This window comes from Cricetulus griseus, chromosome 3 (genome assembly GCF_003668045.3).
Source record: "Cricetulus griseus strain 17A/GY chromosome 3, alternate assembly CriGri-PICRH-1.0, whole genome shotgun sequence".
NCBI classification, from domain to species: Eukaryota; Metazoa; Chordata; class Mammalia; order Rodentia; family Cricetidae; genus Cricetulus; species Cricetulus griseus.
In genome coordinates this window covers 84,466,566-84,482,851 of record NC_048596.1, presented here as the reverse complement: position 1 = coordinate 84,482,851, position 16,286 = coordinate 84,466,566, and the positions used below count along the sequence as shown (strand labels likewise).

General features: G+C 46.3%; 1 protein-coding gene across 2 annotated transcripts in view; it reads right to left on the bottom strand.

Annotated features, from left to right (window-relative positions):
- Positions 1 to 16,286, bottom strand: part of Plekha7 (pleckstrin homology domain containing A7) — a 189,034-nt gene that overhangs the window by 42,664 nt on the left and 130,084 nt on the right. For both annotated transcript variants that reach the window (XM_027410144.2, XM_035442267.1), the window contains 3 exons: positions 14,055 to 14,127; positions 12,801 to 12,901; positions 8,588 to 8,763 (listed from right to left, as the gene is read on the bottom strand). In XM_027410144.2, the coding sequence (XP_027265945.1) occupies positions 8,588 to 8,763; positions 12,801 to 12,901; positions 14,055 to 14,127 (350 nt within the window). The remainder of the gene's footprint in view (positions 1 to 8,587; positions 8,764 to 12,800; positions 12,902 to 14,054; positions 14,128 to 16,286) is intronic.

Below are 16,286 nucleotides of genomic sequence, written 5' to 3'. Positions count from 1 at the left end.
CCCTCCACCTCCCAAGTGCTGGGATTAAAGATATGCACCACCACTTCCCGCCTTCTCTACTGATGGGGGATTTCCCTCTGTATGCTGTGAATATATGTTTCTCTTACTGGTTGATGAATAAATGCTGATTGGCCAATAGCCAGGCAGGAAGTATAGGCAAGGCTGCCAGACTAGGAAAGAGGAATAGGGCATGAATCTCTGCAGAGACACCATATATACTGGAAGACAGGACACCTGGGAATTCTCTGGTAAGCCAAGACCATGTGGAAATATAGATTAATAGAAATGGGATAATAATTAAGAGAGAGCTAGCCAGTAAGAAGCCTGAGCCACCAGTCAAACAGTTTATAATTAATATAAGCCTCAGAGTGGTTTTTTGGGTCTAAACAGCTATACGGGGCCAGGTGGAACAGAAACCTCTGTCTTCACTCTACATTTTTTTTTTTGTCTTTTGAGACAGACAGGGTTTCTCTGTGGCTTTGGAGGCTGTCCTGGAACTCACTCTTGTAGACCAGGCTGGTCTCGAACTCACAGAGATCCGCCTGCCGATGCCTACCGAGTGCTGGGATTAAAGGTGTGCGACACCACTGCCCGGCACTCTACAATTTTTTATTATTTGTTTGTTTACCTAGTGTGTGTGTGTGTGTGTGTGTGTGTGTGTGTGTGTGTGTGTGTACGTGTCATGATGCAAGTGTGGAGGTGAGAGCACAACTTGCAATAGTAGGATCTCTCCTTTTACCATGTAGCTCCTGGAAATAGATGTCAGCCTTGGTGGCAAGTACGTCACCTGCTGACCCACCTATGCCAGCCCTATGCCTCCTTTTCTGTTGTTTTAAAATAGGGTCTCTTGTCTTTACAGGATTACACCACCACCTCTGGTTCATATCTCATTTTATTCATATCTGAGAGACATCTTGCCTCCCCAACATATAGTTCTGCCACTGCCTGTCGAACAACATCTGTCTTTGTTTGGGCTCACCCTTCCCCACATTGTGTCTACATGTTTTGGGTGCTGCTGACTTTAGTTTTTTGTTTTTTGTTTTTGCCAAAGCTCAGAAATCTCAGGACTGGTTCAGAGGGAGGCCAACGGCCCAGTCCAGGCTAGTCAGAGTCAGTTCTCCGACCCTGGCTTGAGTGGGTTTGGGCTCAAGCTGCCTCTGTATGAGGTGCTATTTGAAGGAGGCCAAGCAAGTCCTGAGGACTCAGCCTGAGGTCTCACATGCAGTCACAACCAAACCAGATGTACCACTGATCTTCCTCATTGTGACCCAATAAATGCCTCTTCCCGTGTACATGGTAGATACTGGTTCAGGTTACACAGCAGAGGCTATTACATCTCATTAGGAATGATCTGAGGTATTGTCCACTCCAACCCAGTGGTCTATAAGCCCTTGTAACAGGAAAACACTCAGGGATCTATGCTTCAAAAAGCAATTCTTGGGCTGGTAAGAGGGCTCAGCAGGTACAGATACTTGTGAACAACAACAGCAACTTGAGTCCCATCCCCAGAACCCACATGGTGGAGGGAAAGAATCAACTCCAGGAAGTTGCCTTATGAATGCCACAAGCACACCTGCATCCATATACACACCACACACACACACACACACACACACACACACACACACACACACACACACACTAAATATTTTAAAATCAAGTCTTAGTGTAAGCTCACAGAGAAGTTCTGTTTCACTGGACACTTGAGTGGTTTGACCAGCCTTCTATTCCTCTCCTCTCTGTCAGTGGACCCCACCAGCTGCCTTTGAGCTGCTGACCGTGGCCTCTGTCCTCCACTGTCTCTCATCCTTATAGGCTGTGTTGTACAGCTGCCTCTGAGCTGATGAAAGCCCAGATGCCTTCTGGGTCATCCCTGGGAGAGTCACAGTGGTTCTACGCTTTCATGTGTTCCCACACTGCCAAGTGGACATCCCAGATTGGAAACCAAAAGAGCTGCATCTTTTTTTGTGGGAGAGGAGGGTAGGAATCTCATGAATTCCAGGCTATCCTCAAACTCTTTACGCAGCTGAGGAGGGTCTGCCTGCCTAATCCCCAGCTTCTGTGATTACAGACTGGTGTATGCTTTGGTAAGGCTTGAATTCATGGTTTATGCCTACTGGACAAGCATTCTACGAACTGGGCTTTATCTCTGTCTCCAAAGTAGCTCTATCTTCTTACTACGAGCACTAAAGATAAGCAGACAAACACTACACTATCACATGTGTATCAGAGCTGAAGGAAATGCTGCTGACCCCAAAGTCATGGAATTTGCTGGTCTCCTCTCATCTCAGAGCTACCTTTATAACAGCAAATCTTGGTTTTTATTGTACTTGTACAAAGGAGGATACATACACCCTCCCACATGTGCTAGTACTTCCTGGAAATCAATTTAATGGGGGACAATTGCATCTATGATTTGGATTAACACCAGAGTTTCCTGCAGAGTAAACTTCCAGGGAGTGGTTGAAAGAGCATTGTCTGCCCACTAACCGGCATTCTTCTCACCCCTAAGACTTTGGAGTTACAAAGCTCCTTATCCTCATGGCTTCCAGAACTTAAGGAGATACCTTTATGCTAAAAATGTTCAGTCTGTGGCTCAGGTAGGAAAGCAGTTTCCTGCTCCCTAGCTTACCTGACTTCAACATTTAACAACTTACTAACTCGGGGGCTTCAAACCCCACCCTCAAAAACATGTTTTCTCCTGGTCTCTCTAAATTCTCAACAATTTATCATATAACTTCTCAAATCAGAAGACCTGTCACTAAAGAAATCCACACTGCTCAATTTAGCAGAAGGGTAGGAACAGGTGAAGCATCCCCTCAGGACTGATGACCATGTCATCCAGAGGGCTGGTCACCAGAGCACAGGTGTCTAGAGCTGAGACAGCATAAACCCTTCCCAGATGGTTGCTGCTGGAGTCCTGAGCACTGATCCCCAATCTCACAAGAAGCGGAGTTCAAAGTGAGTACCTACCCAGGGCACCATCCATAGCTTTGTACAAAAGACTGGAGAGATGGGGCCTCACAGTACCTGGAAGGCCAGCAGGAAGGCTCCTTCACCTTGGTTAGTGCTTAGAATTGAGGAAGGACTGCTGGGAGCAGTGGTGATAGGAGTCACTTTATTCTTTCCCCTTGGGGTTAAACAGGGTACCCCCCACCCTTGTCCTAGGGAAAATCTCTCACCCCAGACCCTATGCCAGCCCTATGCCTCCTTTTCTGTTGTTTTAAAATAGGGTCTCTTGTCTTTACAGGATTACACCACCTGTAATATATATATTACAGGTACCCCTCCTCAACTGGCTCTACTTTACCTGAATTAGCAACAGTGGATCTGACCTGTGCTAAGGACACTCTGCTGCCTTCAGTTGTCTCCCCAATGGGTCACAAAACACATGCAACAACCCAGCTCTTGCATCAGAGTGGCATGCAAGAAAATCCCTGGTGAAGCTGAAAACTCCACAGTAGTCTCAGCCAGGGTCGTATACGTTTTAAAGCTGATGCTGTAGTTGCCATGTATGCAAGGTGTAACCTGTGTCAGGAATTTGACAAGGCCCATCTCTCATGCCTACAACCACACTGCCAAGTCAACTCTGCCATGCCTAGAGAGGCGGAGGACACCCCCAGATGGGGTTACTTATAACAGTGTCTCTAATGGAAGGGAGGGACAGTGATAATGGGAGTGCTGACTGTAAGCTCACAGCTCACAAGGCAGAACCCTGAGCCAAGCACTTTACTCCCTGTTCCTGTTCACCACACAAACCTGCAGTCTGGGTGTCAGCTTCATTACAACTAATGACAGTGAAGCTCAGAGAGGTGAGCAACTTTGTGCTGGATCCCGCACCAGTGACACACACAGGGCTGAAAATGCGTCTATCAAGTACTTCTGCTGAGACCTGCCCAGCCATACATCACCCAGGGTGAGCAGTCTGGAAGGCCAAAGGAAGTACAGACAGCTTAAATGTGGGGCCATTTCTGAGAAGGCTGGTTCCTTACACAGAATCCCAGAGCAGTGTTCGAATTGCACTCTGTCTTTCCAACTTTTTTTTTTTTTAACTTTTCTTTGGGGGGTATCACTGTGCAGGTGTGGAGGACAAAGGACAGCTTGTTGGAGTTGGTTCTTTCCTTTGACTCTGCGGGCCCTGGGGAATTGAACTCAGGTTGTCAGGCTTGGACATAAGTGCCTCAACCTGCTGAACCACCTTGCCAGCCCCATGCCAAGTCTAACTGAGAAATTTACATGTAGAACGGTTTTGCAGCTGTTTAGTTCATTAAGTCATCCACTCGCCAACCAGCCAAAAAGCCATGCATTTTAGTGAACACTTACTCTGTGCCAGGTACTAAATGGGCTGCTTTCAAGACAATGATGACGAGGTACTGATGCCTGCCACAGCATCTGGCTACCCCATCCCCTTTTAATGTGGGTTTTGGGGACCAAACTCCAGTCAGGCTTGCTCAGCAAGTTCATTTACTCACCATGTCATCCACTAGTTCCATATACACTTTTCCTCAGTTGCGTGCACCTTACGTTCTTGTACTATGAGGCCTCCTCTCCACAGTGCTCATCTAAAGAGGCTTTTCCTGATCACTCAGATGAAAGTGGCTGCTCCCCATCCACTGGTCCCTCACCCTGTCTTACTGCTTCCATGCTTACATCATGGTAAAATTCATCTTACTGACTATGGTATGTCTTCTCCCCCACTCCCAAATGCAGGTTCCATCAGACACTACCTCTCCTACTGCTACAATTTCAGTATCAAATGCCTTCAATGAATGTTTGCAGAATAAAAGATGAATGGATGAACAATGTGCAGGTCTAAGTTCAGGGAGATCCAGGTGGCTGGGGCACAGAGAATAGGGAAGGCAAGATATAAGTTTGTAAGGGACCAGACACACATGCCATCTTCAAAAGCCCTGTCAAGGAAAAGGGTGACTAGAGTGTAAGTTCCTTCAGTTCTAAGACAGGACTGGAAGCAAGGCTTGGAAGCTGAGGTTAGTCCTCTGATAGTTTTGTGAACTGTCAGTTTTGTGAATCGTAAATGCAAATGGGTCTCCTTGCTCAGAGCTTTGGCTTTCTGGGAAAGACAATGTATCCTTAGACAAGATGGAAAGATGGATATCAAGACAACCCCAGGGAATCAGACAAGGCCCAGATGTGATGGTGAGAATTTAGAAATGGAGACACATACACACACAGAGAGGTGGGGGGTGGGACCTCATTTTCCTTCCGCCCCAGGAAGTGGGGTGGGTATCGTGGGGAACTGAAACTTGTAATAGGAAACAAGATGATGGAAATCAAGTGCAGTCGAAGAGGTGCAAAGAGGAATTCCCTGGGAGAAGGCTAGAGGAAGAGGGGGGGCTTCAGGAAGCTGGAGCTGAGCTATGCACACTGCTAGGAGATACACCGACAAAGAGAGTGTGATTCTCTCAAACACTCACAGTTGAAACTGGAAGGGTGCACAGAAGGAAAAAAAAAAAAGCGGATGGTGTTACTATGCCAGGAGCTACAAAAGCCAGCATGTCTGGCAGGGAGTACCGACTGCATCTCAGGCTACTAGCTAAGTAACTGTGTTTAATCCTTGGGAGGGTCTTAAGAACTGTGAGAAACTGGCATGTGAAAAATACAAGTAATTCTCACACCATGACAGCAGGGGAGCTAGAATCTGAACCCACATCTGAAAGACTGCAGGGACTAAGCTCTGGGAGAAGGTGTTAGAGACAATAGGAATGGAAGGGAGGGTCTGGAGAGAAGGTTAAGAAGTTAGGGGCCCTGGCTGCTTTTCCAGAGGATGTGGGTTCAATGCCCAGCATCCACACAGCAGCTCACAACCACCTATAGCTCCAGTTTCAGGGAATCTAACACCCTCTTCTAACTCCAAAGGGCGCCAGGCACACACAGACATACATACAGGCAAAACATCCATACACATGAAATAAAATAAAAATAAAAAAGATAATGCTACAGCAGGAGGCAAGGGGGGCATTGGCCAGCCTCGGTGATGGCTACTGGTATTCTGCCACTCATCCCAACAAGCCATTTCCAGGTCCTCAACCTGATGCCCTCAGCCTTCCCAATAGAATAAGCCCTTGCTTTTACTTTCAGTCTCTGTGGTCCACAGGACTCCACTTTTGTCCTGGGGGGTGAGGCATGTGTCTTGAGAGGTCAGTGGCATCAGCAAGGGCCTTCTCTGGCCACTGTGAACAGTGGAGAACCTCAGTATGGCTGAAGTCAGCCTGAGGGTGCACCTCAGTGTTTCTAGGGCAAGACCCTCCTGGCTCTGTTGCTGGGCTTCAAACAGGATGGCCAGAACCTGGGGATCCTACAGGTCCTTCCCCCCTCAGATCCAGATGTTCCCAGGACCTTCCCACAGAGCCCAAGACTGAATCCAGCTGAGAGCCTGAGAGGATGACAGTCTCTGAACCCCACACCAGCTGCTCTAGAGCCAGTGTGTCTTGAACTCTTCAGGGACCTGAAGCCTTAAACGCCATCCCCTCAGAGTCACCTGCAACAACAGTACTGGTAGACGTTACCATGCCTAAACAAAGTGCAGGACAGAGAATCTGGGTGAGAACTACAAGACAGGAGGCCACTGCAGGGGTGGGGGGCACAACCACTAACAGGAAAGGAGGCGGTCAGTGGATCACCAGATTGGAGGAGAGACAAAATTCTGTCCTGTCTGACAAAACATTGTAACTAACCAAACATCTGAACATCTTATTCTGGAAACCCAAACAGTTATTGAGTCTCTGTCTGTTTGGTTGACCATTTCATCCCCCAGGTTGCTAAGGGAAAAAAGGTACCATGTCTTTATTCTGACTTGGAAGGCAAGAGTTTTTCTAACTGTGAAAGGTAAGGATCCTTGAGCAAATGTGATGGAATTTTAGGAGTTTGTTACGAGCAAAAAAAGGTATAATTTTCAGAGAGAATGCTTATGACACGGATCCCTTTTCGAAACCTGATATCAACTTTAATTCATTGGGTAGGAATAGAGCCGTCCAAATATTGACCAGTGAATTAATACTGGACAGTTTCTGGGCATGTGGTACTTTCAGTCATAGCTCTCTTCTGCTATAGCCAATAGCATTTTCTGCTTGTCTTTTCTCACCATCAGGGACACAAGCATTAATATAACCAGATACTACTGGGTCCAGAGGCTTGTGTCTATGATCTCTGTACTTTGGAGGCTGGGGCAGGAGAACTACTGTGAGTTCAAAGCAGTAGTTACAAAGTGAGATGCTGTGTTAAAAACAACAGCAAAAACCAAAAAATAACCTGACTCTACACAGCAGATTGGTAAATTCCAAAGACTGGTAAGATCGACCACCAGTGAAGACATGTAAGTCAACAGTCACGAGTGAAATACACCTTGCTGCTTAAGAGACAACTTGGTGGTTACATAAAATAAAAAGGGGTGATATTTTGACCCAGCAATCTGAAAGGGTCACGTGTGAAGAGCTGGTGAGGGGTTTTGATATAGGATTATTTATAAGAGCAGCATTAGGAAATGTGCTTCAGAGCTGGCTCAGGCTTTGCACATGTCTGAAGACACAATAACACAGCCACATGGTGAACACCATACAGTGGATGCCATAACTGGTATTGGATGAGGTTTTTATCCCAGGAGTTCATGGGTTAGAAGTCTGGTCTCAAATGTGATGGGAATAAGACATGAGACTTAGTGCCAGGTCCAGGCAATTAGGTCATTGCAGATGCTGCAGCAAAAGTGACTGATGTTAGTCTCCCTCTTGCAGGAGCTTCCATCATGGTGCGCTTGCCTTTCATACATTGTAACTAGTGTGTGTATGGGTGTTCATGATAGATTCCAAACCATGATGTTTAGACTTCAGCCTCCAAAACTCTGAGGTGAGTAAACCTCTTTTCTTTATATATTACCCAGACTTGGGTATTTTGTTATAGCAGCTGAATACAAGCTGATACAGTGATATGTCTACTGGTATTAAATAATGTGGATGTTCATAATTATGCTTTAAAATAACATGGAAGATGGTCCAATGGGTAAGGTGCTTGCTACCTGACAACCTGAGTTCAATTCCTGGGATGCATGTCATGGAAGGAGAGGACAAACTTCCAAAAGTTGTCCTCTGACCTCCAAGATGGTCATAGCGTAAGTACACAAAGTACATGCACACGTACACACACACACATGTAAATAAATAAATAGAATGACTTTTTAAAGGTAAGAAAATATATCTGTACATATCTATTCCATAAACAGAAAGTTATTTTAAAGGGTATCAATGAATCTAAGACAGGTTACCTTGGGAACATGATTTGGAATATCTCTGTCCCTTCTACCACAAATAAGAAAATCTGAGAACATACATACATCAGGTTCCATGGCTTTGCATCCTAAGCAGCCATGGCATAGGCAGCAGGGCATTAGGTGCTGTCTAGAGGAGCTTCCAGCCTGGCGAGCTACACGTGCTAGCCTTTGCACATTCTCCTAGAAGCACTTGTTCTAGAATGTACTTGAGAGAGATGGCCATCCTGAACACAGCATGAACAGTGGAACTGCAGCCCCATGGGATTTTTCTAGTTCCCACCCTGGGAGCCCTCCATCAGGACTGACCTCTTCAGTGACGACCGAGACAGCACCTGTGCAGCCTGGTTCATGGCCCTGACCCAGGCATTCATGTCCTCCAGGGTATCAGCACTGAAGTAATAGGTCCTCATACCCGAGTGCTCAGTCTGGGAGCCCGCTGTGGTGCTGCTGTAGATGAGCGCCCTCATTCCCGTGTGCACAGCCTATAGCACGGGGACAGACAGGTTAGCAGGAATAATAGGGTACTCTGGCTGTGTGTTCCCACTAGATGAAACCCCAATGTCAGTCAGCTTGTCTTCACATCTGAAAAATGTCACAACCTAGATGTCACTTTCTTAGTATTGCCAGACTTGGAGACTGATGCGGCTCAGTCTCCTGGGCTTCCACTGGCATGAAACGTGATATGTGCCTAAAGAAGCAGATATTGTCTTCTCAGAAGACGCCATGGATCTGGGTAGAGCTGATCAACATCCGACTGGGAATTCTGCAGTACCTGTTGCATTTGTCCCCCCAAGGCTATACATGCCTCCTTGTGGGAAGCCTAGAAAGATCAGCGACTCTGATGGCATCCAGTTGGAAACAATATCAGAATTCTGTGCCTGAGAAGGCAGGGGTCTGCCTCTTACCCTTGCAGTTCAAACTTCACCTCATCTACACAGGAAGAGGGTATGGAAAAGGTGAAAGTGCCCACCCTATGGCTCCTGGGTATGCCCACAATTTTGGTCTCTTTATAACCCCAGCAGCCTGGAGAGGTTGGGACAGAACTGTTTTGCAGATGAGGCAAATGAACCTGAAAGGTAATTCTCCCACATGCCACATCTGGAACAGTTCTTAGAGCACTTACCATTACCAGACACTGCTCATTTTACAAACTTTACATGAAAAGGAAACTTTCCTATTTTGTTCACCACTACATATCCAGGAATAGTGCCCAGCAAATGGTACATGCTCACTATTTGTTGAATGAATGAATGTGAGTGAAGAGTTGGAACCTTGGTCTGACTCCTAACCCAGTCTTCTCTGTGTAATGCTCACAGGTCCTATGCAAAAATGCAGGCAATTCTGTAATGTGAATCTAGAACAAATGGCAGGCCCTACCAGTGACCAGGCAGAGAAAACAGTCATAAGCTGGAGAGCGGTATGCCTTCAGTATGGATAGACAAACCTCTCAGAGAAGCCTTCAGCATTTACTTCTCTCCACACTAGATATCCAAGTCCCACAGTGCACATTAGCTATGGGCCTATTTCTCCCATTAATATGTCTGAGTCTACCCAACCCAGTGCCTAAGGAGACTAGGCAGATTTAGCCTGCAGCCAAGATCCCCATGTTGGCAGAAGAAACCTCACATCCCCACTTCATATGCCTTAGGTGTCCTTTCACTCCCCTCTGGTTTAACAAGCAGGAGCCTTGGCAATAAGAACGAGAAGAATGCACGCCTTACCACGTGCCAGCAGAAATCCTTAGACAAGTTCTCCTGGACCATGAGGCCCAAGATTCTCTGTCCAACACAGAGGGTTCTGGGGCAGTCACGGGTCCATCAGGTGCAAACACAGGGAGGTCTCTGGTGCAGTCTTTCGAAAGAGCAAGTCCCTGCACTACAAGCATCCTGAGAGCCAGCCTTGTCCAGCAGTTAGGGCACACTTCAAGCATACAGCCCCCACAGGAGTCATTCACAAGCACAGAACCTTATTCTCTAGTCACTGCCAGCAGGCTTATGCCTAGCTACTCACCAGTGACCTAAACTCCAAGTGCTCAGTGCCTGAGGAGGCATCCATAGTCCAGCAAGAGGCCCTGGAAATGGCCCTTTCCTCTCAGCTCTGGGCTCCTCAGCTAACACAACCCTACTAAGCAACTCTGCATAGAAGCCAGGCTATACTGAAAGGAAACTAGGATGAGAGCAAGGGAGCATCTACCTCAGAAACAATCTGCCCCAGGGCATGGTTGTGCTAATATGGTACTAAGAAGGAAGCCCAGATCCTCCCTCCTCAAACCCCAAGATCAGATTCCAGGACAGCAAGAACCTACATGGGCAATAAAAGAGCAGATTCTCATGTTTACTCCTCCCACAATAATTCACCATCTATTGAGTGTTTACCATGTGGGAAGCACTAGAAGGCATAGGGACAGCCTTATACGAGGCTATGGACACTCACACTTCTAAAAAAAAAAAAAAAAAAAAAAAAAAAACTGTGGATCAGTACTATAATGTAACTATAATTGTTACATTGATAGGTGCTTTCAACAAGTTCAGGGGCTGCACAGATGGCTCAGTGGCTAAAACACCTGTTCTGCAGGCATGAGGACCTGAGTCTGAATGCCACAAGGCACAGAAAGTCACATGTGGTTATGTGTATCTACAACCCCACAAGTGGGCATTGGGAGCAGAGACAAGTCGATCCCCAGAGCTCACTAGATACTACCCTAGCCAAAATGGTGAGCATCTAGTGCAGTGAGAGACCCTATCCCAAACAATAAGGAAGACACTGAGAAAGGAAAACACCTATGGCCCTGCTCTGGCCTCTTAATGTGTACACATGCATACTTACTGTAGCCGCCACCACCACCACCACCCACCACCATCCCCCCCACACACACAGAGAGAGAGAGAGAGAGAGAGAGAGAGAGAGAAGAGAGAGAGAGAGAGAGAGAGAGAGAGAGAGAGACAGAGTTTGGGACACTGTGAAAGGGGGGGAAGGGGAACCTGGACTCATTTGAGAATGGACAATCAAGCTCCCTTCCTCCTGACAGGCAACTCCTAGATAAGAGGAAAAGACTCTCAGATGCTGAGAAGCAAAAGCACTTAGTGTACATCTTCATAGATAAGGCCATGGCTGTGTTCAGTTTATTTTCACACTTGATTGTGGGGTGGGAGATAGATGCTGAGAAAGCATCTCTTTGTGTCCTCATTCCTCCCTTCCATATTTCAGCCAGTGCTCTTTCCAAGATCTGATCACGTCCTTTTGCAGCCCCAGCTTGGTTCCTTCGGTGGCTTCTCATTGATCTTGAACTGAACAAAAACCCCTAATGTGACCTGTGAGGCCCTGAGAACTCCTTCCCGCCAGCATCAACATGTGCTGCTCTTCCCTTTGTTCCCTTTGTTCCCTCAAGCCAGCCATGTTATGACAAACCACCATGATGCCACTCCAAAGGCTGTCTCTCCTAGTCCCCAATTATTAACCCCCAGTGATACTCAGGCCCAGTGTGGTAGTTTGAATGAAAAGCCTCCCCCATAGGTTCCGGTATTTGAACACTTAGCTCTAAAAAGTGTTGTCTGATGAGGCAGAGGTGGTACAGCCTTCCTGGGGAAGAGAGCTACTGGGGGCAGGCTTTGATACTAAAGCCTTAAGCTACTTCCAGTTCTCTCTCTCTGGTTTATGTTTATAGTTTAAAATGCGAATTGAGCTCCCACATCTGCTTCCCCGTCTGCCACACCTCCCTGACACGATGAACTCATCCCTCTGGAATGGTAACCCAACATAAACCCTTTCCTCCATCACTTCTGGTCATGGTGTTTATCACAGCAACAGAAAAGGAACTACTATATCAGAAAGGGAAGACTTTCTGAAGAAGAGCTGGCCACCAAAGACAATTCTAGAAGCCACTGAACAAAATGATTTCAAAGCAGCTCCTGAGCTACAGAATAGAAGGGACTGCACTTTATGGCTGGGGTGATGACCTTCTTTAAAAAAATAAAATAAAACATAAATACAGTTGTAGGGAGACACTGTAGCCCCGCCTCCTAGTAGCCCAGACAGGTGTGCCGGGACACGCCCGTGAGGGCGTGGTCAGGGGAGGTCTAAAGGTGACGGGAAGCCTTCTCTCTGGCCTGGCTGCCTGGCTGCCTGGCTGCCTCTGGCATGCTTTGGCTTGCGCTTAGCTGGTGTTTATCTGAATAAAGAAACCTTAGCCTTACGGACTGCGGGTCGATCTCTTCAGTGTCTCACTTATAGTCCTGGCTAGGCTAGAGTAGAGCAACAGGCTATATAGACCACATCAGGCTGGCCTTGACTTACAGAGACCTGCCTGCCTCTGTCTCCCAGATACTAGGATTACAGGTGTGGGCCCACCATGCCTAGCCATGACTTTATTCTTAAGTCATGTACACCTTGCTAGCCTGAGTCTGTGACTCTCTAGCTTCCTAACTTCCTTTCCTGCTCCACAAAAGGAGCTGCATCCATGAAGGTGTTCCTGAGAACACTGTTTCCTAAGATGGACTGAATGACTGGAGAAGTACAATACCTTAAAGGAGTACTTGCGGCTTATGCGATCCTCGGGGGCCACTGGGGAGATGACGTAGCTGGGCAGAGGGATGCTCCCGAGAACTGCTTCTTCTCGGCTGTCTTTGGATAGAAAAACACATCAAAATAGCATTCTGGGAATCCTGTCTAGGCCTCGTCTCCCCAGCCTGCACTGTCTCCTTCCTTAGCACCAAAAGCTTACCAATACCTGTACACTAACAGGACCACAGAAGTGAGGCCTACAGGGCACTTTCCCCGAGGGCAGAGAAAGGGTCACAAGAGCATTCTCTGCTCACCCTGACAGTAGAAGGACAGTATGGCACATGCTGTGGAGCAGAGACAAGAGTGGCACCTCTGTTCTACCCTTCCTCCAACCACCCTCATTCAATAGCCATCCATCACTACAGTGACAGAGTTAGCCCTGCTGCTCTTCAACTCAGACACACATGCCTCTCCACCAGCCACAACACTAAGCCCAATGCCCCCACCCTTATGAGACGGCCCTTGCATGTGGCTCTCACCCACCTCTTGAGCCCCATCTCCTAGGGTGATCCCTATGCAAGCATCAGGCCCACACAGATGTGTCTGTCCTTCCACCTCCTTTTGCATCTAGAACTTTCCTCAAGTGTGTTCTTATAATGTCTATCTCCTCTCATGAAGACAAAGCACTATCTATCCTTAAAGGCCAAATGCAAATCCTAAGCCTTCTAAAATGTCTTCCCAGAATTCCCAACGACAATCACTTGTTATTTCCCCTGAAGAACCTATGGATCTTGGTGTCTTCCAAAGCACTCAGCAGAGTCTACACATGTCTTTCCCTTTCATATTTTGAAACTCCACACTGCCCAGTCCCTGACATTATGGAGTGCTCCATAAATGCTTGAATGGGCAATTCAACTCAAGAGTTCTGTCCAATGCCACTGGAGACACCCGGACAGGGTGATTCCACTGCTACCAGCTCTCCAGGGGCCTCCTAGGTAACCTACTTCCAAGTAGGGCAAAACCCCACATGACTCTGGTTTTGGGACCATAACTGAATCTTATTTACTTGAATTCAACAATTTGAACTTCTGGGGCCTGGATGTGTAAAGCTGAAGTCACCAGACATATACACCAGTAGACACTTTTGCAGGGCAACAGGTTAAGTATTTCAGGCCACTGCTCTCACAATGGTATCTGAGAAAGGTCCCATTTGGACTCCCTCACTAGTCTCTCTAGCACACACAAGCCTTGGTGCTCTGAGACTCCAGCTCACCTTTATAATAAAACAAACAGTAATCAGCAAGCACGAACCACCGTCTTTTCCACAGCCTCATGCCGGAGCTGTCCTGCAAAGCACAGAAAATCAGTCAGGGCGGCCTATTACACTCCACACCCCTCCACCACGTAAAGCTGATTCCGGAGCCAACACCTGACCATAGCCACTCTAATTGCTCTTCCAGAGGGCCTAGGCTCAATTTCTAGAGCCCAGATGGCAACTCACAGAAAAGGATCTAACATCCTTTTCTGGTCTCCACAGGTACCAGGCATGCACATGGTGTGCAAATACATATGCAAGAAAGATTCTCAGACACTCAAAATAAATTTAAACATTGAAATGTATTTTAACACCCTCATCTGTGTGTGTGTGTGTGTGTGTGTGTGTGTGTGTGTGTGTGTGTGTGTGTTGTGTGTGTGTGTGTGTGTGTTAGTCCACAGGGGCCAGAAGAGGGTGTTAGATCCCCTGGAGCTAGAGTTACAGCTCTTGTGAGTCACTGCTGTGGGTGCTAAGAACTGACCTTAGGTCCTCTGTAAGAGTGGTGTGTGCTCTTATCCAGGGAGCCAACTTTTCAGCGCTTCTCTTCTATCTATCTATCTATCTATCTATCTATCTATCTATCTATCTATCTATCTATCGATCTATCTATCTAGGTAGGGTTTCCCTGTTTGTTTGTTTTATTTGTTTGTTTATTAGGACAGAGTGTCCTTGTGTAATCCTGGCTGTCCTGGAACTCACTCTGTAGACCAGGCTGACCTCAAACTCAGAGATTCTCTTGCCTCTGCCTCCTGAGTGCTGGGACTATAGACACATACCACCACAACCTCGTTTACTTTTATTTTGCCCTCTTTTATTTTCCTTTATTTTTTAATGAGACGCTCTCATGTGGCCCAAGCTGGCCTCAAACTCACTACATAGCTAAGGATGACTTGAACCTCTAATCTTCCAATTCCACCTCTTGAGTGTTGGGATTATAGGTGTGCAACACCATGCCTGGTTTATGTGGCCCTGTGACCTGGGACCTGTGCTTGTCCTGAATGCACTCTACCAACCGAGCAACGTCTCTGGCCCCCATAATCTTCCCCACTTCCAATAAACCAATGAACATCTTATTGAGTAGCTTCTCTGAACAGGACGTTAAACTTAGAATAACTGATGGCTTATATTCCCTCCCTTTTTCAATGAATGTCTTATTGAATAGCTACTCTTTAAATAGATATTAACTTAGACCCGCTGATAGTTTATTGCAGGAAGTAAGGTTTTTCTGGTCTCCTAGGAACAAATTATAACCCATTTACTTCTAGAAAGGAAAGTTCAAAAATAGAAGTTAACTACTGGTAATAAATTCTTATAAAAAATGAAGTATTTTGGTTTTGTTTTAGGATCTAGGCTATAAAATATCTTCATTTATTCTGATTAGAAAGTGAATCTACATAGTATTGAAGAATTTTAAGTTAGGTAATAGAGACAAAGCTCTCAGCTAATCAACTCTGTTCTCTACCACGAACTGATTTTATTTTCTTTCTATTCAGTGTAAAGGTCTGAATTCTCTTTGCAATCAAATTTTCTCAAAACAAAAGTCTAAAACAAACAAAAAACTTGGTTACAAGGAAAACAGCAATATTATATACCGGTTTTCTGCAATGACTAGGAAAATATCAGAGTTGGGTTTAGAAGATAAAACACTTTTCCTTGCCAGGTGGTGGTGGCACACACCTGTAGTCCCAGAACTCAGGAGGCAAAGGCAGTGGGATCTCTGTGAGTTCTACAGAGTGAGTTCCAGGACAGCCAGGGCAGTTATACAGAGAAACCCTGTCTTGAAAAGCAAAAAAAAAAAAAAAAGACAAAACAAAAAAATCTTTCCTTAAAACTGGAGAGATAGCTTAGTGGTTAAGAGCACTTGTTGCTCTTGCAGGGACCTCAGTTCAGTTCTCAGAATCACATGACAGCTTACAACTGTCTTAACTCCAGTTTCAAGGGATGAGATGCCCTTTTCTGGCTTCCAAGGTCACCAGGCATAAGCATGGCACACATACATACATGCAGGCAAAATATTCATACACAAAAAAATAAAGCCCTTTACTGGTCAGATGGGCTTGAGTTAAAACAGAACAGTTTTCAACCCTAAATACAACATGAGGCTTGTTTGTCATGCACTTCACCCCCCAACATACATTAAAGTACCCAAACCAAATTAACTTAATGTTGCCAACCGATGGTCAGTCTATG